Consider the following 25,120-nt stretch of genomic DNA (forward strand, 5'->3'; position numbering starts at 1 on the left):
CCTTGCCCGGCTGGCCGGGGACTAGGGTGTTCTGACTGTGGCCGCTCCTTGTCTGGGTGGGAACCTCCCGTCCCTGGGATTCTCGGGTCTGACAGCTGGGACTTCACACTCAGCTGGGTCCGCGTGGCATCTGCTGCTGCCGGGAAGCTCTGCTCCTCCCCTTCTCACTCCAAGACATTCTGACATTCTCAAGATAACTTCCAACCTTGGCATTCGTTGGCTTTGCCATGGGCAAAAGCACCCACTTGGACCCAGTGTCAGCACTCTTGCTTTGAGGACGTGCCATGGGTTTTTGTAAATCTAACAACAGTTGATTCTGTAACCTGAGGTGTTTCAAGTTTTCAGTGCACACACCTCTCACCCTCTTCCCTTCTCCGGGCTTCCCCACATGCTGCTGCTCAGACTTCTCCTGCCTCAGATCAGGGCCCTTCCACAAAGCTGGAGGTTACTTATGCCATCGGCCTGTTCTGCCCCCGAATGGTGGAGGCTGGTGGTTCAGCCAAGGTGAGGCGGCACTGCTCTCCTGCCGAGCACACACAGGAGATTCCTCACATCTCATGTAGCTGTCGGCACAGGATGCCTTGAAAGCCATTCGCCTCGAGGCACAGCTGGACCATGCCCTTCCTGCCTGTCTTTGGCTCCTGGCCTTACAGACTAAACCTAACTCAGCAGCAGGGAACCTCGCCACAGACTGTTTCCCCCGCAGAAACTGCGCTGCAAGGCGGTGTAGCAGAAAGGAGACATTGTGACCCAAGGGCTCCCTCTCCCTCTGAGCAGCAGTTGGAAGTGTGTTGATCTGAGCCAGCAGGGGCTTGTAGAATCAATTCCCTTACTGAGAAACTGGCGGGTGCCCCTTGAGCAGAATGCCAGAGCCAGAGTCTCCTTGGAGTCCCTGGAGTGATGGCCTCCTTGCCACATGGCCCCTGGCCAGGTCCTTCCAACTTGTGAGGTCCTCCGATGTGATTTGCTTGGGTATTGTCTGCATTTGAGGTGCTGAGCTTGAACCATGCCTGCGTCGTGGGGTCAGTCTGTGAAAGTGTCCGTGTGACCGAGCACGTGGAGCAGAGAGGCGTGTGCCAGCAGCCCTGGGGTGCACACGTGTTTGTATATACAAATAAAGGTCTGTTTTACAGTGGTCAACTTCACAAACACAGGAACAAAGCCGCTTTCTCCTCTGAACTTAAATGGTTTGGGGGAAGAAAACATACACAATTTGTAAATTGCCTGGATATTCTCAAGGAGACAGCAGCTTGGCTGGGAGGAGGATCTTTGTTTTGGAGCATTCTGTTCCTGGTAGATTAAAATATGATGTCCTTTTTAAAAAGGAGAAGGAGGAGGTTGGGCTGACCGAGGAAATTTCTCTCTAGAGTCATGACTTCAGATGCTATCTGAAGTGTTCTTTGCCTGGATTTGGCCGTTAAAAAGAAGTACAAACATGAAATTACTTTTTCATTTCCTGGAATCCTTATTAATTGCCTTTAGGACATTATCTAGAAAGAACAAAGAGGCCTTCACCAAATGTGGACAGTGGGAGAATCCTGCCCCAAACCCAGCCTCCCCGGGATGAGCAGGAGGACAGGAAGGGTGATGGAGGCCAGACAACCCCTCTGAAACGAAGCACCTTCCACCAGAGGCCCTAAAACCACACAAAATGTATCAACTCCTCACTTTACAGGGACCTAGGATCCTGTGGGTCCAGATGATCTACCAGGACGATAGCAGACTCAGAGCAGGGCTCCTCTCCCCACCAGCAGCTCCTGGCAGAAGGGAGAAGCCTGGCAGGATCCCGTCGGGAATGGAAACGCGGGTTATGGCCCCAGGAGTGTGGCAAGTCTGAGCGCCACTCCCCTTTGGCCCTGGGGCTGTTGCCGTTCACGTGGTTTCCAAAGACTCTTCTGTGGCGCCCTCATCTGTTATGCCTTCCCAGAACTTCCCCATCTTGGGCCTCTTTCTATTATTTTCCCATCTTCTCAGGTGTCCCCTTTGTTTCGGAAAAACAAGACAGGGCAGACACGCTCTGTGTAACCAGACCCCAGCCGCTGGCCCCACGGGGACCCCGTGGGTAATTCTGTCCGCCCGGTGCCACCCGGAGCCCTCGGCCAAGGGGTATGACTCCCGGGCACTCTCCTCTTGGAAGCGCAGATCCCTTTGGCAACCCTGATAAATACCTCAGTTTCCCACCCGTCAAACAGAAAAGACAAATTGTACTACCCAGTCGTGTGCTTAGAACAGCGTGAGATGTGTTCATGGACAGCAAATGATTCTGATGGCGCATGGGTTGTTTTCACTTCCAGCAGCTGCTAGCACCAAGGGCTCCACCAGCATTTTTTGTCCAGGGCAATTACTGATGTGCTTCCAGCGACCCAGTGAAGTTGGACGTCTCCCTGAGTTTTGCTGAGACAGGCGCGCTGAGGAAGGCTGGCCGGCCGCGGGCGCGGAGGCCTCCCCTGACCTCTGCCCCTCTGTCCCTCTGCCCCCGCAGCTCCCCGCTGGCCCAGCAGCTCTCCTTCCTGCGCAGCGGCATCCTGAGCAGCCTCTACCTGCACGCCGGCGAGTGCCCGGTGCCCCTGCTCCGGTGGCTGTTCCAGGTGAGGACTACCGCCTGCCGCTAGGTGGCAGGAGCCTGCCGGCCCAACAGCCAGGGCAGGGCCTCCAGCCGGAGGGGCGGGGCGCTGCCCTCGTCTTGGCCTTGGGTGCTGCTGGGCTTGTCCCAGCTGGGGCTGGAGGAAGGAGGGAGGCTTGTGATCACAGGGTCCAGGAGGTGCAGGCACCAGCCAGTGATCTCACTCGGCTCCCCCCGGAGCGTGTGCCTTGCAGGTGTTGCCGGTGCCACTGGAGGCCCTGTGTGTGATTCAGGCCTGGCCACCTGACAGGAGCTTGCACTGTGCCCAGCTCCTCTCTGCTCCCAGTCACAGATTCTGACCCTCGTCCTATAAGCAGTAGGAGGGCAGCCCTGCAGTGCCCTTGCAGGCGTGACGGCCCTTGTGAATTTAGAGCTGGGGTGCTCAGGTGTTTCCCTGCATGGAGTGATAGGTCAGCTGGAAAAGCCTAGAAGAGCTGTTCTGTCTTCCCCTTCCTTCCCTCCTGGTTGTTGCTGAACATTTTGCCTTGGGGGGACGTGCATTCTGCCCCAGGCACAGAGCCTTTGCCCCCAGGACAGTGAGAAACCAGCAGGGAAAGCCCGGGAACCAGCTGCTGTGGTATGAATGCTGGGGCGGAGATGCGGCCTTGGCACCCACCCAGGACCGTTCCTGCCTGGGGATGGGCAGGTCACAAGTTCCAGCTGGTCTCATTCCTGCCAGTTGGAGCCTGGACCCCAGCTGTAAATTAGAGCCACCGTGCGGGGTGGATTGTTCTCTGAGCTCCTTGGCCTCAGCAGACTGGCTGCCTTCCAGAAGGAGCACTCCAGCCCTCTCTTCTTCCCTGGGGTCCTTCCTGTCGCCCCTCTCTGCCCCAGAGGAGAAAGGCACCCCCTTGCCCCTCCCCCAGGCCCAGTGGGGAAAGGCGAGTGGGTGTCACTGGGAACAGAGCGGCCCTTATTCTCTGTCCCCAGTCAGTGCAGCTTCTCCCTGCTCCTTTGCACAGCATATGACGGACACACAGTCGGGCATCAGAGGCACAAAGAGCCAGTCTGAGATGTCGCCCACAGAGGGTCCTTGTGTGACCCTGACACGGCATGGAGAAGCGACTGAGCCCTGCCCTGTCTCTTCCCCCAGCTCTGTCACGTCAGCGGGGGGACTCTGGAGCAGAGGACCCATCCCTGCTCTGCCACTTACTACTGTGTGACCCTGGGGGGTTATTTAACGTCAGCTCTGTGCCTCAGCTGAGCTGGGGCCGACAGCCCCACGAGAAGGTTGAACGAGGAAATCCTGTGACCTGCCTTGCCCTTCTGGTCCCCCCACAGCACTGCCCAGGGCCTGGGCAGCATTTGGAAGGAATAGTGTTTCACACAGGGGTTCTGCTCCTCCATCTTCAGAAGGAGAAACAAAAGCCCCCCCACGTGCCCCCTGCCCACCCCCAGCTGAAGTCAGATCAGTGACAGGGGTGCACTTAGCCTTGGGGGCCTTCTGGGCGAGACTCTGTGTCTGTGTCTCTGGAGAAGGAGGAGCAAGGTGGCTGCAGGCTGCCAGGCCCAATGACCACGTGGCCACTCGTGGTCACACTGCAAACCTTTGCCGGTGGGCTTAGGTGTCTCACTTCCGAGGTTTTGGCTTTCTTGTCACTGGGAACTTATTTCCGTGTGGCAGCGGTAGCGTTCGTTCTTCTGCAGACATGGGCTGACGTTTGCTACATGCTAAGCTCTAGGGATAGAAGGACTTTGGAAGTGGTGTCCCAGGTGAATGCGCAGAACGTGGCCATGGTGCTCGGCGTACTTCAGACCGCCAGTGTCGGTGAGGCCTCTGGTTCCAAGAGGCGGAAATCCACGGGGGCTCCCTGAAGCTGCTGGGTGGATGCTTATGAAGGTCCAGGGGTGGCTCATGGATCCAAGGGCAGGAGTGCAGCCAGGGCTCAGGAACCAGGATGGAAAGGGGTCGAGATCTAGGACAGGCTGCCGCTCCTCCCTGTACCCCAGGCCCTGCACTGCAGTCAGGGAAACTCCCGGCAAGGAGAGGAGGGGTTAGGTGACCACCCCTAACTACCCCTGATCCGGCCCAGTCAAAGGCAGCTGGGGGAGCAGGGCCACGGGGCTGCGGGGGCCACGTGTGTACCTGGGGCTGGTTCTGAGAGCTGGGGGCTGGGGAGTTGGGCAGACCTCTCCGGCCGGGCTGGCTCGTTCTGCTGTTTCTCTGGAAGACCATCCTGAATTCCCAGTGGCACTCCTGGTTCCTGCTGCCCGCCACCCTCTCTGCTCCCAGGCGCTTGGCGGGGGCGGTAGTCCTTGGGCCCTGGTGAGGAGGCGTCAGCCCGCCCTAGTGCTCATGAGTTAGGTCAGCTCATCACCGCAGCCCTAGTGTACACTCTGCAGGTGAGCCCTGCTGGGGAGGGTGGACAAAAGCAGGCACCTTACACTGCCAACAAATTTGTGTTCTTCTTGGAAAATGACCACGTGACAACCTGGAAGTTATAGAAGGAAGAGGGAGACAGAGTTCTGGCATCTTAGGTCAGACCCCTGGGAGGCAGACCCTGCAGGTTTCCTGGGGAAACGCACCTGTTAGGGAGGGCAGGCAGCAGGGTGGGGCTGAGGGAGAAGTTGAATAGCCACGCAAATGCAGGAGAGGCTATGGCCAGCCCTGGGGGCTCTGGAACTGGGGTCACACTTCAGAGTCGTCCCAGTGAGGCAAGGGGTCCAGGCCTTTGGACCCCAGCATTAGCCTGTGGTCAGACAAAGGCTACATTTGCAGAGGGGGTGTGACCTTGGGTAAGGGACTCCCTCACTCCAAGGTCAATGCCTACAGCAGGCCTCAGCTCAGGGCCCTCAGCCAGCAGCAGCACCCAGCCCATGAGTGGCCGTGCCCAGAGTACCCACCGCAGCGGGCTTTACTCAGCACCTTCAGGGGGTCAGTGTACTTTGTGGTGTGGCCTCGCCAGCCTGTCCCCAGATTATATGGTGCTGGTGGGGGATGCTGTCCCATTGCTCATCTCCATGTCACACCCTCTTCACATTCCAAATCCCCAGCTGTGACCACAGGCTCTAGGAGCACTCAAGGAAGGGTCCCAGTGAGTTTGAGTCGGGGGGTGCCCCGCCCTCCCTCCCCCAACCCGCCGGATTGCTTGCGGATCTGCACTCAGTACTGAGGACCTCCCCGAGCTGGTGGTCTCCTGTGCCTGTGAGTCAAGGCACTCAGCTGGAGATAAGGTGAGGGTCACGAAGAGGGACCGGCTTGTCCCTGTCTAGCAGACTGTAGTCAGAGGGGCACGGTGTGACCACAGGGTGTGAGGGGCAGAAGGACCAAGACTGTCACACAGGGCAGCAGACAGAGTAGGAGACTTTAAGTCACATGGACCAGGGATTGGGTCCTGGCTCTGTTCCTCACTTGCTGCGTGACCCTGAGGGGAAGTTGCTTGACCTCCCTGAGCTTGGCTTCCTCATCTGCAATGATGCAGATACACCTCTGCTGGGAGGGGTGAATGGGGCTTATTTAACCTGGAGTAATAAAGGTTTACTACTATCACTCCAGAGGAATGACCCAGCTAACTTGTTTTTTTCCTCCTCCCAGCTGCTGACATGGCCTCCAGAAACGTCTTCAGGAGCCTTTGGTCTCCTGTGGGACCTCAGCATGGACGGGCTCCTCCGTCAGTCCGGTCAGTACTCTGGGTGCAGGGTGGCAGCTTGCACGCTGCATGCCTAAGCTCGGGAGCCTACATGGCACCCAGTTGCTGGAGAGCTGCTGGTGGGGGCATCACATCACAGGACATGGAGACATCAGGCCATCTTCAGCTCTGGCTCCAGCGTTAGCAAAAAGCTGAGCCATCGGGCTCCTTGGTATCTTATCCGGGCTGAGATTTATGTCACCGGGGCCAAGTCCAGGCTGACTTTACAGTCTTGGGATCCAAGAACAGTCTGGAAGGTGGATTCTCTGGATTTATGGGCACAGCTTGCTTCCAACTTCTTCCTGAGAGCCCCGTTTGCTTGAGAGGGTTCCAGGATCATCTGCATCAAATCAGGGAAGCTCTTTGGGTTGAAGTCACCAAGGTGGGGGGCCCTGAAGCTGTGCCTCCACCAGCAGCCCTCCTCGGCTCCTGGGCACCAGTGGAGTGCCTAAGTGTGGTCCGCGCTGGAGTGAGAGCCTTGAGTCTGTACCTCGGTCCTGACATTTAACGGGTACATTTGAGTCATTTTTATGGAATTTGTGGTGACCTTCCTAGGCTGTTACCATTTGGTGCCTGAACCTAGACACTTTGGCACCAAAAAATATCATGTAACCAGTTGAAAGCTGCTTACAGCAGAGGGATTCACAGGTGCTGGGACCCCGCCCTTGCCCACCAGGTGTAGTCTGCCCACCCTCCCACTAAAACACTGAAGCACATGCTCTGGAGGCCAAGGTTAGACCCACGATGCACCATTAACCACCCCTCAACCCCGCACCCAGCCCTTTGAATTTCTGCTGTTGTGTCTGCCCTCCTTCAGGAGTTGGCTGAGCTGGAGGCCATCTGTCAAATCAGAGCATTCCAGGCTCCTCCTGCTCACCAGCCCCCCAAGCCTGAGACCCTGCTCTCCAAGGTCCTCTGAATAGCACCAGTCTCGGCCTCCTCTCCCTTTACATAACCTCTGCCCCTGCAGCCTGGGCTGCCCTTTCGAGCCTCTGGGGTCGCCTCTGCGGCGTGCCTGCCCTTTTGGGGATCAGAGGCCTCCCTTGTCCCACTCTTCTCCTCCGTGCAGTGGTATGTGTCTCCCCCCGCAGAGGCAGGGGGGACCTCCTTCTCTTCTCTGCTTCTTGCCACATTGTCCCTGATTCGTTCTCCATCGGGAGGGGCCAGGAACCGGCTCCTGAGTTCCCAGTCAGCTCAGCTCTGACCGGCTCCCCCCACCCCAGAGTGTTTTTCCCGGCATCACAGGAGAGCCCAGCCTGGGCTTCTCTTTCCCTCCTGTTGGAACAGAGACTGGCCAACAGAACGCCATGCCCAAGGTCAGGATCTTGATGGATCCGGGGAAGGGCAAAGGCCTGGTTCACAAAGGAGCTGAAAGCAGGGATTCTTAACAGGCAGGTGTGTGTACCCCACGTTCACAGCAGCATTACTCACAATGGCCAGATGGCGGAAGTAACCCAAATCCCAAGTGTCCGATGATAGATAAGCAAGATGTGGTCTATACACACAGTGGAAAATTATTCATCCTTAAACAGGAAGGAAATTTTGTCGTGTGCTACAACAGGGGTGAACCTTGAGGACATTACACTAAGTGAAAAGAGCCAGTCACAGGGGAACACGTACTGTAGGATTCCACTTACATTAAGTACCTAGAATAGTCAAATTCATAGAGACTGAAAGTGGAATGGTGGTTGCCAGGGACCAGGGGAAGGGAGAATGGGAGGTTAGTGTTTAATGGGTACAGGGTTTCAGTTTGGGATGATGAAAAAATTTATGGAAATGGGCAGTAGTGACGGTTGCAGAACAATGTGAATGTACTTAACAGTACTGAACTATATACATTTAAAAATGGTCAAAATGGCAGGTTTTATGTTATGTGTTTTTTACGATAATTTAAAAAAAAAAAAAGCCAAGTCCAGAACCAAGGAGAGAATCTACCAAAAGCTGGAACTGAAAATCAACCGCCAGTTCAGGAAGCATTTGCACGGTTAAATTAGATGCAGGATTGATGCAAAAGGAAGTCATGCTTCTCAGATTTGTCAGCAACTTGAGGTGCTCTGTGTCCTTGTCTTCTGTGGGGTCACTGCCCTCTGGGGCAGAGCTGCCTTCTCTCTCACTTGGATCTGTCTTTGGAATATGAGTTTTCAAGTTCTCTGGCCTTTCTCTTTTGTAAAGTAGAGGAGATGTGTGTGTGTAAATTTCCACCCCTTTGCTGGAATTTGTGGTGACCAGCGTTTCATCCCAGGCTGTCCTGGGAAAAGTCTTACACAGTCACCTTCATCCCAGCACTCCGTGCAGGTCTCCGGCGGGGCCTGGGACCCAGGCTTCAGAGGTGACTATCATGGGTGTGCTCCAGGGGACGGGGGCTGAGGACTGAGAGCCCAGGGGTCACTGGAGGGTGGGAGTGAGGTGGAATTGTTGTCCTGTATTGAGAAGCGGCACATGTCACCTGTTAAAAGCTCCTTGATGAGCTTGGAGAGTGAGAGATTCTGGAACACTGGCATTCTTTACTGTGGGGAGCATTTATTCACTTATTCAGCAAACAGACATTAAGTGCCCCCTAGGTAGCAGAGGGAGATACAGGGTGAAAAGTCGTGGTCCTTGCCCTCAGAGGGCTGATAGTCAAGCGGGAGGGGATTAAATGTCCAGTTACGACAGGAGAAAGGAGGCATGGTCAGAACTGTGGGAGCTCCCAGGAGAGGGAGATTACTTCTAGCTAGATGGGGTTGGGGCAGGGGAGGCAGGAATCCGAAAGTGCTTTGTAGAAGAGGAAGTGGTTGATCCATCCACCTCTCAAAAGATGTGTAGGGCAGGGACTGCAAACTTAGTTGCCCATGGGGACCAAGTGAGACCAGTGACTAGAGAGCTCCTGCCCTGAGTAAAGAGCCTAGCAGGTTCCATGTTGCCAGATCTCTCCATTTTCAAGAGAAGCTGTGTCTTAGTTTAGGATGTACTTGGACTCTAAGTAACAAATACCCAAGTAAGAGCAGTTTATTATCTCATAGGATGAGAAATCCAGAGGCAAGTGGTTCCACGGTATGTTCAACAGATCTGCATTATCAGGGCTCTGGCTTAGCTTCTGTGTCTCCCTTCTCACTACTTCCCCTCAGGGTTGCAAAGTGGCTGCCATAGCTCCAAGCATCATCATGTTCTCACAAGACAACAGTGTTCCAGGCAGAAAGGATAAGGGTAGAAGATAAGAGGTCAATGCTTCTTATACTTTTCTCTCTTTTTATCAGGACATTCTTTCCATTTCCAGACAGAACTGAATCATAGACTTTAGAGGACCTTTGCCATGTTTTCTCACTGTCTGGTGCCCTTTGAACACCACAGCTATGTCTGAGGAACTTTCAGCCTCGTGAATCCTACACCTCCAGGGTAGAACCAGGAGACTCACACTTTTTTTCCAGCCTCCTTTCAAATATTTGAATTTTTAGTTTTGGAATTTTCATTTAGTTCTTTATTGTTTTTTGTAGTTTCTGTTTCTCTATGGGGATTTTTTACTTGTTCATACAATGTGAGCATATTTTCATTTACCACCTTGAGTACAGTTATAATAGCTGCTTTAAAATCCTTGTCTGTAATTCTAACATATGGAGCATCTAATTCATTATATGGAAAATTTAAGTATGAAAGTAAACATTTACTGAGTAAAGGAATCGTACCAAATACTAGACCTTGTGAGTTGCAGGTCCCATTCTTCAGCTCTCTTTAGGATATTTCCCAGAAATGCTCATGTAGAAATGTCAGCTGATTGCAGCCTGGCTTCCCTACAACACTCACAGGGGCCATGCAGGTGAGGTGTCTTGGAGCTTAATTAAGCATCATTAGCTTTAAGATCAATTGGTTTCTGACATATGATGAAACTGTTTTCTGCTCTAAAAGCCAGAGCCTCTTTCTGTCACTGTGACTCAGAGCTCTGACTGCTTCCACAGCCACCCTAGTCCAGACCCCGCAGAGAGACATGGGTGACATGCTCCCTCCACTGGGTGGACCCACTTTCCCTGAGCAGACACCATAGCAAAACCAGGGCTCCCTTACTAGGGAGGAAGGGGAGCACGGCTCTTGGATGGGGAGCAGCAGAATCTGTCGTAGCCAGAGTATGTACGTTTATGTGAAATCTCTTGGTAACTAATTCAGTTAAAAGATAAACCCCTTTGTGAACCCATCTGCAAACTCTCTTCGACTGTAGCTCTACTGGTTTGCAGCCCTGGACGTAGCCCTGGGTGTGGAGCGATACAGGGGAAGCCGGGAGCAGCAGGAACATAGACAGGGAGATGGGGAGAGTGGGGCAGAGCGGGAGGTAAGACTGGACGTTAGGGGCCAGATCTTGGAGGACAGTGGGGCCATTGCAGGCATAGTGAAGCTTTGTTAATATTTGCAAGACCAGGACAGAATTATTGTTGTTATTTAGATATAACTCACATACCATATAATTCACTTTATAAAGTGTGTGATTCAGTATGATGCAGAATTGTTCAACCATCACAACTATCTATTCCAGAACATTTTCTTTGCCCCCAAAGGAACCTCATCCATCAGCACCACTTCCCACTACCCGCTCCTCCCTGCCTGTGGCGACCCTTAAGCTACATTCCGTCTCAGTGGACTTGCTTATTCTGGACATTTCATGATTTCCAGATGATACGGTATGTGACCTTTTGTGTCTGCTTTTTACTTAGCAGAATGCTTTCAAGGTTCACGTATGTTGTCACCTGTATTAGTAGTTCATTCCTTTTATGGCTGAGTAATATTCCATTGTATGGATATACCACATTTTATCCATTCATCAGTTGATGGACACTTCACTTGGGTTATTTCCACTTTTTTGGCTATTGTGAATAATGCTACTGTGAACACTTGCATACAAGTGTCTATGGGGACATATGTTTTTAGTTCTCTCAGCTATATGCTTAAGAGTAGAATTGCTGGGCCATATGGTGACTCTATGTTTAACTTTTTGAAGGACTGCCAGACTATTTTCTGGAGTGGCTGCATCATTTTACGTTCCCACTAGCAATGCATGAGGGTTCCAGTATCTTCACATACTTGCCAACATTTGTTACTGTCCATCTCTTAGTAGTAGTCATACTAGTGGTTGTGCAGTGGTATCTCATTGTGGTTTGGATTTGTGTTTCTCTAATGACTAAGGATGTTGAGCATCTGTTCATGTGTTTGTTGGCCATTTGTATGTCTTGGGGGAAATGTCTACTTAAATGCTTTGCTCATTTTTTTTTATTGAATTGTTTGTGGGGTTTTTGTTGAGTTGCGGGAATTATATACTCTGGATACTAGACCCTTATCAAGTATTTTCTCCCATTTGGTGAGTTACCTTTTCACTCTCTTAATGGTGGCCTTTAATACATGAAAGTTTTAAATTTTGGTAGTCTAATTTAGTGATTCTTTTCTACTGTTGCCTGTGCTTTTGTTGTCAAGCAAGACACCATTGCCTACTCCAAGGTCATGAAGATGTTCCCCTTATATTTTCTTCTGAGAATTTTATAGTTTTAGCTTTGCCATTTAGGTCTTTGATCCGTTTGGAGTTGATCTTTGGATATGGTGTGTGATAAGGGGTTGGCTTCAGTCTTTTGCATGTGGATAACCAGTTGTCCCAGGACCATTTGTTGAAAGATTGTTCTTTCCCACAGTAAGTTATCTTGGCACCCTTGTTGAAAATCATTGACCACGGATGTATGAGTTTATTTCTTCACTCTCAATTCTATTCCATTTATAGTGATATTTGTCCTTATGCCAGTATCCTGAATTCTTGATTACTGTAGCTCATAGTTAGTTTTGAAATTGGGAAATGTGAGTTCTCCATCTTTGCACTTTTCGCAGTTGTTTTGGATATTCTGGGTCATTTGTATTTCCATACTAATTTTAGGACTGGCTTATCAGTCTGCAAAAATGACAGCTGGGATTTTGATGGGTATTGTGTTGAATCTGTAAATACTTTGAGTGTGATTACCATCTTAATGATATTGAGTTTTCTAATCCATGAACATGGGATATCTTTCCATATTTAGATCTTCTTTGATTTCTTCCAAGAATGTCTTGTAGTTTTCAGTATACAAGTCTTACAGTTTTTTGTTAAATTTATTCCTAATTATTTTATTCTTTTTGAGACTATTGTAAGTGGAATTTTTCCCTTCATTTTCTTGTCAGGTCATTCCTTGCTAGTGTTTAGAAATACAACAGATTTTTTGTGCCTTGACCTTGTATCCCACAACCTTGCTGAACTTGTTTATTACCTCTAATAGTTTTCTTTTTTTTTTTTTTTTTTTTTTTTTTTTTGATGGCAGAGTTTGGTTTTGAAAGCAAACATATTCTTGTGCAACTAATTGCTTGAAAGAAATGACCTCATGTTCCTTTCACAAACATGCTCTGGCTGTGCCAACACAGGACTGGCCAGTAACCTGGTGCCAATCATACTGAGTAGGCAGTGGTGCCTGGAGAAAAGACGCTCCTTCAGTGAGAGCAGAGAAGTAAAACGTGTGTCGGTCCTTCCCCGTTAGCTTCCGAGATGGTGTCCTTCACTCTTACCTACCCTTTCGGTTCCCTGCCAGCTTCTCTAATAGTTGCGTGGGGGTGGGAGGATATAACAAAATGAAACAGCCCTGGCCAGTACATTCTTGGGATATTTTGTAAGTGGGCGAGAAATTTTGCTCTCAGAGCAAATTCGTTTCATTTTCATGAGCAGTGTCTTTGGACACTTTGTTCCTTCTCACTTGGTCACTGTGCTTTTCCCTTTGTCCCCAAGCTCCTGTATCATAGTCACTGGGGCTTTGGGCCCCTCTTGGTGGGTGGCTTTCTTATCTGTCATTTGCCTTTTCTGCTTGCATCCTCTCTCCTTCCTCCTTCTCTGCCTTCTTTCCTTATTCCTTCCCAAAGAATATCTGTAAGACTGCTGCTCATAAAAAGAATAAAACAAACCAAAAAACTGACCAGTAATCTCATTAGCCATGTAACCCCTATTGTTATTCTTTAAAAAACACTCTAGAAAACTAACTTAGGGTTCCCAAAGGGGAAAGGGATGGGGGAAGGATAAATTAGGAGTTTAGGATCAGATAGTTTAAATCCTTCAACTTTGTTCTTTTTCAGAGTTCTTTTGGTTCTGCTAGGTCCTTTGCATTTTCATATAAATTTTAGAATGAGCTTGTCATTTTCTACCAAGAAAAAAAAAATCCTGCTGCAGTCTCTATTGGGATTGCACTGAATCTATTGATCAGTTGGGGCAAATTGACACTCTAACAATAGTCTTCAAATCCATGAACATGGCACATCTTTCCATTTATTAAGATCTTTAGTTTCTTTCAGCATTTCAGCTGTCTTGGCAATTCTTCTGCTAAATTTATTCCTAAGTATTTTTTGATGCTATTGTAAATGGAGTTGGTTTCTTAATTTCATTTCAAATAGCTCATTGCTAGTGTGCTGATGTACAATTGATTTTTGCATATTGACCTTATATCCTACAACCTTGATAAACTTCTACTTTACTGAGAATTTTTGTCAGGAATGGATACTGAATTTTTGAGATAATTATATGGTTTTTCTTCTTTAGTTTCTTAATATGGGAAATTACATTGATTTTTGAATGTTTATCCCTTCATCCTGGAATTCTGAAATAAATCGTACTTGGTCATGACATATTAATTTTTAATGTATTGTTGGATTCAACTTGCTAAATTTTTGTTGAAGATTCTTACATTTAAGTGCGTGAAGGATATTTGTCTGTACTTTTCTCTTTCTGGTTCTGATACCAGAGTGATGCTGGTTTCATAGAATGTGTTAAGAAGTATTTCCTCCTCCTCAATTTTCTGGAAGAGTTTGTGTAAAACTGGTTTTATTTCTCCCTTACATGTTTGGTAAAATTAGCCAGTGAAGCCATCTGAGCTTTGAGTTTTCTCTGTGGGAAGATCTTTAACTACAAATCTGATTTTTTGAAATAGATATATGGTTAGTTATATTATCTGTTTCTTCTTGAGTAAGCTTTGTGTCCATTCACCTAAATTGTCAAATTTATTGGCATAGACTTGTCTATAATATTCCCTTATTATCCTTTTAATGTCTTTTGGATCAGTGGTGAGGGTCTCTTTGTCATTCTGATGTTTCTAACTTGTGTTTCTCTCTTCTTCCTGATCATTTGGGTCACAGGTTTACCAGCTTTATTGATCTTCCTGAAAAACCAGCTTTTAGTTTCATTTCTTTTCCTTAGAGTTCTTTTGTTTTCTATTTCATTGATTTCTGCTCTTACCTTTATTTTCCTTTCTTCTGGTTGCTTTGGGTTTGATTTGCTCCTTTCCTCCCCCAGTTTCTTAGGGTGGAAACTTAGGTTATAGTAGCTTATCTTTTTAAAGTTCCCATTTTAATGTAAGTTATATCATATACATAACATATTGGTATCATGGTGCAATTACATAGCTTATAAAGTTGTTGGAGGTATAATTTAAAGATACTTAACAACAGATATGTACCATGAAAAAAGTGTAGAGACCAGCAAAAGCGTTCTTTGACTGGAGCTCTAGGCAGACTCATTATTGGTAATTTTGCGCAGTGACGGATCATGGGGATCACGGGAAGGCATGACTGGTGACAGAGTGCAGGCTGGGGTGGGTGGAGTGGAGATGGGGTCCGACGGGCACTCCCTTGGGGAAAACCCTGCGGCAGCGTGGAGCCGCGTCAGGACAGAGATGGAGCTTGGCCACCGAGTTCTCACCTGAGTGGCCAGCACTGAGCACGGAGGATTGTTTCCAGAGTTTGCGGTAATTACATGTGAAGCGCTTGGTGTACGGTGGCCATTCAGAATATGATGGCGAGTATCAATCAAAACAGGAGTGTTTTTCTTTATCAATCAGAGATCATTATTCATGAATGTTCTGAGTACTATCTGTACATCTTTTTTTAAAGTTTTATTTTATTTTGGGGGGTAATTAGGTTTATTTATTTACTTACTTAATGGAGGTACTGGGGATTGAACCCAGGACCTTGTGCATGCTAAGCACACACTCTGCCTATTGAGCTATACCTTACCCACCATCTGTACCTCTTCTTAATTTCTGTAGTTCTTTTTTGGCCGTTTCTCCCCCTGCCTGTTCTCAGATGGTTGGTTTTTGTTTTCCTTCTTGTTTTCTCCCATGGTTTTTAAGCAGTCAGAAATCCCTTTGTCTGTAGGCCCGGTTGACACTTTCTGCCCTTCCCTATCTTATTAGGAGTTGTCCTCGCTTCACCTGATCTGCCTCTCACCGTGGTCAGGACAGTCTCCAGCTGGGGTAGCAGGAAGCAGTCCATTCAGAGCCTCCTGGGGCCTCCCAGAGAGGAGGCCCTGCCTGTGGACAGCTGCCCCTCGGGGTTCCACACGGCCCTGTTACTCGTGGATCACACACATGCAAGGGGCACTTATGTGCCCGGCCCAGGGCCCACTCTCTCTTCACATGTGGGTGCCCTTCACCCCTTAACTTCACAGGGCAGGTGCCTCTCTCCCAGGCCCAGAGAGGCAGGCCGGGATGCGGCTCTGCTGCCCCAGCTGCATGCTCATCCCCACCCTGGTGCTGTGACAGCATTGTTTAGACCCAGATGGGCAGGAGGACACTTGGAGGACCACCCAGGAGATCCCCCTGAACCTTCTCGGAGCTGTCACTGGCTCAGCCTGGCCCCTCCAGAGTCTCCAATTAGAATGCAACAATAACAGTAATTCAGCTTCATAATTGATCCTCATTTTTGAAACAGATTATTGTTTGTTGTGATGACAAAAGTACTTTCATTAAAAATAATGGCAAACATTTCTATAGTGCCTGTGCCAGGGCTGAGCCCAGGGCTTTGCCTGTCTCATTCAGTCACCGCAGCCATCCAGCAAGTAGATTCTGTTATTGTCCCGTTTCACGGATGATCCAAGGGCTGGAAAACCTGAGCTTCACATTCTTTGTATGAAGTGCACAGTCTCCAGTGTGGTCAGCCTGACCCCCGTCCAGCTCATTTGATCTTTTTCTCTGTCTCGCTCTCTGTGCTGCAGCCTCCCTGGCCTTCTTTCCCCATCATCTGCCCTCCTGCTGCAGGGCCTTTGCAGGTGCATCTCTGCCTGGGATCTCTTCCCTCCTCCCAGCAGCTCCCTGTCTTTTGCCTTCTGAACTCGGTCTCTTCCCTGGTTCACCCGGCATCACCGATCTGGCAGTGCCTCCTCAGGGAGGTCTACGCTGCCCCGGATCCAGCCCCCCTTCCTCCTACTCTCACGCTCCCTTTTCCACTCTTGGTGGCTCTGGGGATAGCTGACGTCTGGATTCTTTGATTCACAGTGTCTCTCCTGATAGGCTGTGAGCTCCAGAGCTCAGGGACCATGTCTTTACTTGTTTTCGTCTTAGCCTTGAGTGGCAGCTCCACAAGCCAAGTACACAGTAGGACGTGGGCTATATTCGTGGAATGAGCAGATGCATCTCAGGGACCGTGTGTGTTGCCCACAGCAGACATCAGCATCTTTTCCCACTAGCTCGTCTGACCCAATGCGGTCAGTGGAGCTGTATCGGCCAGGCTCTGAATGTGCCATCTGGTCCCGCAAGGGCAGGACGTGGGGTCCACTGGCCCCATGGGGACAGGCATGTGTGCTTTACCCCAGCGCAGCGGGCATCTCCCTCATCTCCCTGACTCGAGTACTTCTGAGCATTCTGTCAGTGGCTCCCCCGGGACTCAGCTGCTGGCCACCGCAGTTTTCAGCTATGGCTGAGCTTTACGAAGGATGGAGGCTTGGGTCCTGCCCCCTGAGATCGGTCTGGAGTGCAGCCTGGGCGTGGGCATTTTAAAACCTCCTCAGATGATTCCACAGGCGGTTGGCGTCCGGAGCAAGGCTGAGAGCCCTGGGTGTGATGGGGAGCTGGGGCTGCCTTCTGGGGATTCCTCCCCTCTCCCCACCCCGCCCTGCCAGAGCCTGTGGGGGTGGGCCCCAGCATGCCGCTCTGGAACCAGGGCCACAGCTTTCATTAGCTCAGTGGTTCCCAAACTTGGCTGGTATTAGAATCACTTGGGAATTCTTAAAAATTCCAGCGCCCAAGCCACACCCGCACTAATTAAACCACAGTCACTGGGGGTAGGACACAGGTGGCAGTAATTTTTGAGGCTGTTCCCTAAGTGATTCCAAACTGTGCAGACAAGTCTGAGAATCACTGCACTAGGTTGTCAGCTGGGCCCCTGATCCCAAATACACAGCAGCCACCACCCTCCCCTGGACTGCCGGGGCCCCTGGCCAAGGTGCACATGCGGAGACCTTTTCCCCTGTTGTGTTTTTTAAAGAGTTCTTTGTTCTTGTTGTTTTGTTTATTTTTTTAGAGCAGTCTTAGGCTTACAGAAAAATTGGTTGGAAAGTATGAAGTTCCCCTGTATTCCCCTCCCACAGTTTCTGCTGTCAGTAACATCTTGCATTAGTGTGGCACATTTGTTAGGATTGCTGAGCCATTGCTGATACACTACTATTAACCGAAGTCCATTGTTTAAATTAGGGTTCACTCTTTGTGTTGTACACTTTATGACGTGTGTCCATCATTACTGCATCATACAGAATCGTTTCACTGCTCTAAAAATTCTCTGTGCGAATCCTCCCTCCATAGCCCTGGTAACCCCTGCTCTTATGACCATCTCTTTAGTTTTCCTCTTCCAGGACATCATATAGTTGGGATCCTACAGCATGTAGCCTTTTAGACTGGCTTCTTTCTGTTAGCAGCATACGTGGACGGTTTCTCCATGTCTTATCGTAGCTTGATAGTTTTATTTTTATTGCTCAATGGTATTCCATTGTCTGGATGTACTACAGTTTGTTTATCTGTTTACCTATTGGAAGACATTTTGGTGGCCTCCAACTTTTGACAGTTATGAATAAAGTTGCTATAAACATTCATGTGCAGCATCTAAGTTCATTTGGCTAACAAGGAGCGCAGTTGTTGGATCGCATATTTCGTCTTGTGAGAAACTGCCAGGCTGTCTTCCAAAGTGGTTGTACCATTTTGCATCTCAGCAGTGACTGAGTTCCTTTTGCTCCACATCCTCACCAGCACTTGGCATCTTCTGTTTCATTTTATTCTAGAGATCAGGAATGTTCCCAAAATTGCAGGTTCAGAAATCCAAAGTGTGGCCCGCCCACCTCCAGACCTCTTTTCATCAGAGAGAAAGAACATTCTAGCTTATTTAAGCCCAGGTGGGTTTTTTGTCTTCTTTCTGGTCTTTTTGTTGTTTGCAGCTGAACCTAATTCTAGCAGACACCAGCAGTTCCGTGGTTTGGCACAGTGCAGGTCTGTCCTACACATGGGGCCCGGAATGCTCAGCAGTGTTAGGTGACACCAGGCACCGGTGTTCGTTACAGAGGGCAGGGGAGACGAGAGGTGGCCTGGGGACGGCATCACCTGCCCTGTACACACCATCACCCTCATGGACCAGGGGCTGACAGAGCCTCTGTGTGTGTGTGTGTGTGTGTGTGTTGTGGGATGTGTGTGTGGATGCATGGTGTGTGTACAAGTGTGTGTGGGGAGATCAACCTCTCTGACAACTTTCTGTTTGCCCTTCATCCTGGCACCAGTCTGGTCCCCTCCTCCTCCCAGGTCTCCCTGCCCGTGTCCTCGTCCCCCCACCCCTGGGGCTGACACCTGCTCCAGGACCCCAGGCTCCTGGCTGGACCCCAGTCTTTGCAAGGCTCTTCCTTCCGCCTGTAACATCACGCTGCATCACACTGACCCTCTTCCTTCCACACCGTCTACACCTGCTGGCGTGGTTTTGTGTGTTTAGTTTTCATGTGCCTCGTCTGTTTCCCGCCAAACCATCAGCTCCCTGAGACTAGGCCTCTCATCTCCAGGTGCTCACTTACCATTTCGTGAGTTTGGTGACCGAACAACAGCTTTAAATGACTAAGGCTCCCGCTGATTGACTAAAGCCCAAGATATTGAAACAAGTTTAAATTTAAATAAGAAAGTGCTGAGGGAAGTTAAATCCGAGCTGAGAGGGTAAGAAACAGTAAAGTTTTTTTTTAATTTAGTTTGGGTTTTATTATTTTTTATATATATACATATTTATCGAGTTATAGTCATTTTACAATGTCGTGTCAAATTCCAGTGTAGAGCAGTTTTTCACTTATACATGAACATACATATATATTGTCACTTTTTTTTTTCCGCTGTGAGCTAAGAAACAGTAAAGTTTTAAGCCTCCCCTCAAGTCATTGAGAGCCCCACACTCCTGTGAGGGGCTGGGCTGCACGTGACTGGTCTGTTTGCATTCCTTTGGGAGCCAGCGCTGTGGCACTGTCGGGTATCAGAGGGTGTCAGAGAATCAGGACCCAGTCTGCTTGGCCCTCCCAGAATGCTCATTACCAACTTGATTTGGGGGCAAGGGGACCTGCAGACCCTGCTCCCCATCACCTTACCCCTAAGGCCCAGGGTAGCACCTGGTGGGTGTGAAGGAGGGGTGAGGAGGCCTGGGGAGGGGAGCAGAGCTGTGGGGCTGACATGCCGAGTGAGCGCCAAGGGGGTCCCGGGGGCGGTGTGTGCTTTTCCCATTACCTGCAAACAGCAGATTTCGTGAAGCGGAGCTTCCTCTGAGCCACAGATGGAAAAGTCACTTTTATTTCAGTCCTGGCGCTCTTCTTCCCCCAAAGCCTCAGTTCCATCCCAGTAGAGCTTTCGGACTCACAGCCTCTAAGCAGAGCCCAGATGCACAGAGCTGATGGTGCTGGCATTTGAAACAGCCAGGCCCTGGTGCTCCCCCAGGGAGTCACCTCAGATGACTGGGCTGTGGGGCGGGGAGGGACTGAGCTGGGGAGATGAAGCTGGCTGCCTCGCGTCTGACATTTTTTCTGTGTCAGCTCTCCAGAAAACCCTCTTTTGGGACAAACAGTGCTCAGGAAAAGCTGAGCGCATGGCCCACTCACAGGCAGCGTTAATTGCGGGCTCTCAGGTGCCTGTCGTCACTTAACCAACTTCCTGGGCTGTCGATGGGGACGGATTTAGCCCAAGGCATCCCAGGCCCCTTTCTCTGAAACTGCTCCTGACACATCAGCCCGGGTCATGCGGGCGTGCGGAGTAATCACTGGGTAGGAGCCGGGCGAGGGGCTGATGCCAGCCCCAGGCCTGTAGCTGTCGGGGTCTGCACTGCTGCTCTCAACGGGCTTAGAAGCAGCCTGTGCACCTGCGTGGCTGATGTGGGGAGGGCGAGGGGTGGCTGCGCAGCACCCTTTGGGTCTGAGACTGCCTGCAGGATGTCCGCCCAGCTGGGCCTCTGGGCCTCGCCCTAGGTCGATTCTCTCGCTGCACCGTCTTCCCCTCCCTGGTAAGTTCATCTGCTGTCCACACAGTCCCCCACGGGCTCTGGTAAACAGTCCTCTCTCATTGTGTTTTGCAGACTTCATTCTTCCCAGCTCGTTAGTGAAATGGACAAGGGGTATCATTACCATTCTCTTACTTGTTAAGTTGCCCGAGAGGGAAAAAAACAAACAAGAAAGTTTTTCCTCTTCCCAGAGTCTAATTACTTGTTGGATGAGCGTCGACCCATATATGTTTCCAGAGAGAGAGAGAGAGATACTCGATACCAGTGCCAACCGACGGAACGTCCCTGGCCAGGACTCAGAGACCCTCTGCCGGCCGTTCTGCCGTCTGCTGGCCCTGCAGCCACACCGAGCTGCTGCCGAAGCATCTCAATGCGTTCAGGACGCCCTGTTTCTTGCCTTGGGTCCCTGGGCAAGCTGTGCTCTTTCATGCCTCTGCCTTTGTCATTTCCATCCCTCTGCCCGGCGTGTGCTTCCTTTCCTGTTACCTGTGCTGGCAGCCTTGCCCTGTCCCCTCCCTGTCCAGTTAATGCCCTCTCCTCTGAGCAGGCTCTGCACGTCTCCCCTGCTTTGGATTTTGCAGAAACATTCTTGTATTTGTCTCTCTGCCTGGCTCCCCTCCCTCCTAGACTGTGAGCTCCCTGAGGTCAGGGCCTCTACTGGGTCACCTTTTGATCTGTGGCACCTGGCGTGGTCACCGTACACGGTGGGATCCATGGAGGTGGGCCCTGAGGAGGGAATGCTCACCTTCCAGAACAGCGAAGGTTCAGGCCTGCACTGCTTACGTGCTCCTGGCCCAGCTTCCGGATTCTGGATTCCTGTACCTCACTCACTGTCAGAATAGTTGTTTGTGTTCTTGATGCGTCCAGCTTATCCTGTGACTTGTTCCCACTTCCCCTCTCAGTCATGTACTCCTCCATCAGGTTTGTGTAGGATGCTCTCCACTCCCGCATCCACTCATTCATCCGTCCGTCCATCCATCCATCCATCCATCCGTTCAGCTCCCTCCGTAGACCAGCTGCTCCTCTAGGCGCTGGGTGTGTAGGATGAACAGCATAGACCTGGCCCCTGTCCTCATGGAACTTACTTTCTAATGGGAAAGAGACAGACAAGAAGCAAGGAAATCAATAAATAAGATCCCGTGGAGGAATGAGTGGGTGGAGACGTAGACTCTGCCACAGTGCAGAGGGCCGTTGGGATGGGACACGGAGTTGTAGCCATCTCTGGGAAATACGCTTTACTGTATGGTTTTTAATTTATCTATTCTCCTTAATAGTCTGACAGAAGAAAAGGCCCCCAGTACGTAAGGTCTTCCCTCTTTGTTGATGTGGTCAGATTATTATTGTTCATGCTTTGTTAATTGAACTTGTCAAGAGAGAATGGGACAGGCAGCTCTGGCTCGCTGAGTAGACACCTCCCGGGCTGCGAGGACGGCCCCGGGCGGGGATGGCGCGCCCGGGAACGCCCAGATGTTGGAGTCAGCATAGGTGCAGCGCTGGCCTCAGCCCTTAGTGGCGGAGAGCCTGGGGCGGCAGAGACTGGTGTCTCCCGGCTCTTGCAGTTCTGAGGCCTCTGGTTCAGGACTTGGCATCTGGCTCAGCTCGGGGCAGCTGGGGACCCTGGTGGCTGCCTGATGGGGATGGTCAGGGCGCCATGCTCCCTGGGCCCTGGTAGCTTCAAGGTAGCCATAGCTTGAAGACGAGAGAATGAACGTCCAGGTTCCCAAAGTGCCTGCGAGTGCCTGAAAACCAGCGGCTGCTTCACTTCTCTAGATAACACCTGTGGTGCTGGAGGACGGAGGCCGGTCCCCGAGGGTTGAGGGTCGGGATTGGGAGCTGCGGTGCCCAGCCCCACCCGCAGGAGCGATGCGTCTTGTCCTGCCCCGGCCGCCCTAACCACCGCCCCCACCCTTCTTTGACCTGACAGATGAGGACGTGCGCTTGTGGTGCCCCTCGATGCAAGAGGTCACAGAGGTGGTCCACAGCCTGGGAACCCACGACCCCGCTCTGCCGCCCCCGGGGCCCTTTCCGCACAGTGGGAGGTGAGTGCTTCCCCTTCCTCGCTGCCCTTTCTCATGGACTCCACAGCTGCTGATCTCAGTTCAAACCCATCTAAGTGTATACGTTAAATATGCTCGGTACCAATTACACGTCAGGAAAAACCTTAAAAGACAAAACAAAATATTACCCCCAAAAGAGAGATTTTTCTAAATACATATTTGTGCTAGGAAACACTAATTGAAGGTATTTCCTAATCTATGAATGTAGTACAACTGGCCGTTCGTTGTACAAAGCTCCATTTTCATTTTTGTTGGTGGTTTCCATCCTCTAGCTCAATGAGCATTTTACAAGTTAGAGAAAGGAAAGATTTCCTCTGATGATTATTGAAAATTATGTGCATTTCTTGGAAGTTAAAAAAAAAAAAGTTACCAAGCTTGGGTTCTAGCCCAAACAGTGAAGCGCAGAAAATCTGAGGGAATTACAGAACAGCCGCACACAGGTAGGCACCTGTGAGTACAGGCACCACACCATGAGTGAGCGGCGTGTGAGCCGCCACACTCCCGGCCTCAAGGAGTCGGGAAGAACCAGCAAGGATGAGTCTTGCTGCTTTGGCTGACATTTGTTCCTGCCCCTTCCTGACTCACAGCCCTCGCTGCCCCTCCTCTTCCAAGACATGTCCCAGTCTCTTTGGTCTAACTCCAAGCCTCTCCAGCACATTCCCTAACATCAGCTCATGGCGGTCCTCGATTCTGTTTTGTGGGTGCCCCCTTTGTGCACTGGGCTGGGGGGTGCCGTGGAGGGGTGGGCAGTGATGCTAATCTGTCCCTGCCATCCAGGAACAAAGCCATACAACACATAAATGACTGTTGCTGGGTGGATGGTGACTAGGTCTGGGTTGTAAAGCTGTCACATGTCATACGCTTGTTCTGCAACTAATAGCTCATCCAAACTCTTTTCTTGAGAGTTCTCTGAGAAGTTGGCATGAGAGAGAACTGCGTATTTAGAACCCCGGACAGGCTGTTCCTGGGGAGCCCCCTGCATCCTGCTGACAATCCCTGTGGTGGGCGGATGTTCCTCCAGGGAAGGCCAAGGCTTTCTTAAGAACCTGTTCCACGGCTGTTTAGTAATTGTCTGCCAAACCAGACCAGACCAAACCACACTCGCTCTGCTATAAATACCCCGTGCGAGTGCCAGCCTGCCGTGCTCCCACCCCCTCTTCCCGTGGAGCTCGTATCTGGTGTAATCAGCCACCCGCCTCTCCTCCAGCACGGAGCTTCAGTCATCCCACCTTCCTGGAGGAGCTGGGGAGACCATTACACTCAGAAAACAAATGCATATAAGGGGGAGGGCCTGGGGGGCCTGTGGGATTCAGAAGAGCCACCTCTAACTATTGGGATGAGCACCCAGGCCCACTTGGAAAGTGGGAGGTGGCACTGGAGGCTTACAACCTCCTAGTTCACTCTGCACTTTGCAAAGAGCCCCTCCCGCCACCCCTGCCCACTTCTGCCTTCCCCCAGGGTTTGAAGGCTTCCTGCCCCTTAGGCTTCAGGACAAATCTACCAGCTCTGGAGTCCACAGGGGCAAGTTTAAATTTAAATTTAAACCAAAGTTTAAATGCGTCATCTCCAGTACTTGAGAAGACAAACCCCAGCGTGCAGACTACCGGCTTTACCTGGTACGGTGCGGGTTAGCCCCCTGTAAGAGCAAGGCAGGGCTGCATCGTCCTCGGGGCAGGCCCAGAGCACTGCCAGAGCTGCAAGGTGGCATTTTGACACCCCTGCCTCTTTTCTTGGGCCCCCCGACCTGGGGCTGGCTGCTGGCACCGTTTCCCCGAGGAGGATTAAAAACTGGCCCAGAGGACTGGGCCGACGGCCGCAGGGGTGACTTCCTCATTGCAGCTCTGTAAGAGAGGGCCAGGACCACCGGCCAGGCCACTCAGTCTAGGGAGGTTCTCCTGCCTGAACCCAGCCTCCTTTTGAGAAGCAAACAGATGGGTCCTGGAGACCCTCCCATGAGCTCCCTGGGGTAGAGGGTGGTGAGGATGCCAAGACGGGTTTCCTGCGTTGCTGGCTGGTCCTGTGCCTGGGGAAGCTCTGGGTGTCGTGGGGTTGAAAGATGACTCCTCTAGAGTATTCAGGGCATACCAAGAAGGTTCCGGCATTTCTTCCACCAAAAGTGTGGCGTCCTTCATGGATACATGAGCCGCAGGAGAATCTTCAGGGCAGGCTGCCTTCTCCCCACCATCATCCTCATCCTCAGATGCCAGTTGGTTCTACATCATGTGCTTCTCTGTTGACCTCCAGGGATGTCCCCACCTAGGGCTCCCCTGGCCGAGCAGATGCCTTGGGGCTCCTCTGGGGCACCCACAAGCCTCGTAGTGGCCAAGATTGGAGATGAGGGGCTGAGATGTCCCTGCATGTGTGCACATGCCTGGACTGTCTTTCTAGTTGCTAGGAGAAAGATAGGTCTTTCACTGCTTGTTCCTAATCTCAGATTTCCTTGAAACTCATCACCATCTCATTGAATGCTTCAAGATTTTCTTTCAGAATGAAACAACTCTAGAGGGGAGGGTATTGCTCAG

The 25,120-nt window shown here is 50.9% G+C and overlaps 1 protein-coding gene across 5 annotated transcripts in view; it reads left to right on the forward strand.

Moving 5' to 3' along the window:
- Positions 1 to 2,059: 2,059 nt before the first annotated feature.
- The window catches only part of FAM178B (family with sequence similarity 178 member B), a 60,727-nt gene continuing 37,666 nt past the window's right edge, over positions 2,060 to 25,120 (forward strand). The window contains exons 1-3 of one of the 5 annotated variants that reach the window (XM_074354811.1): positions 2,060 to 2,588; positions 6,159 to 6,243; positions 22,466 to 22,580. In XM_074354811.1, coding sequence (XP_074210912.1) covers positions 6,219 to 6,243; positions 22,466 to 22,580 — 140 coding nt within the window. In that variant the 5' untranslated portion in view covers positions 2,060 to 2,588; positions 6,159 to 6,218. The remainder of the gene's footprint in view (positions 2,589 to 6,158; positions 6,244 to 22,465; positions 22,581 to 25,120) is intronic. The other 4 variants (XM_074354810.1, XM_045519623.2, XM_074354812.1 and 1 more) reach the window with 4 other exon arrangements.

The sequence above is a fragment of the Camelus bactrianus genome, chromosome 28, assembly GCF_048773025.1.
Source record: "Camelus bactrianus isolate YW-2024 breed Bactrian camel chromosome 28, ASM4877302v1, whole genome shotgun sequence".
Taxonomy (NCBI): domain Eukaryota; kingdom Metazoa; phylum Chordata; class Mammalia; order Artiodactyla; family Camelidae; genus Camelus; species Camelus bactrianus.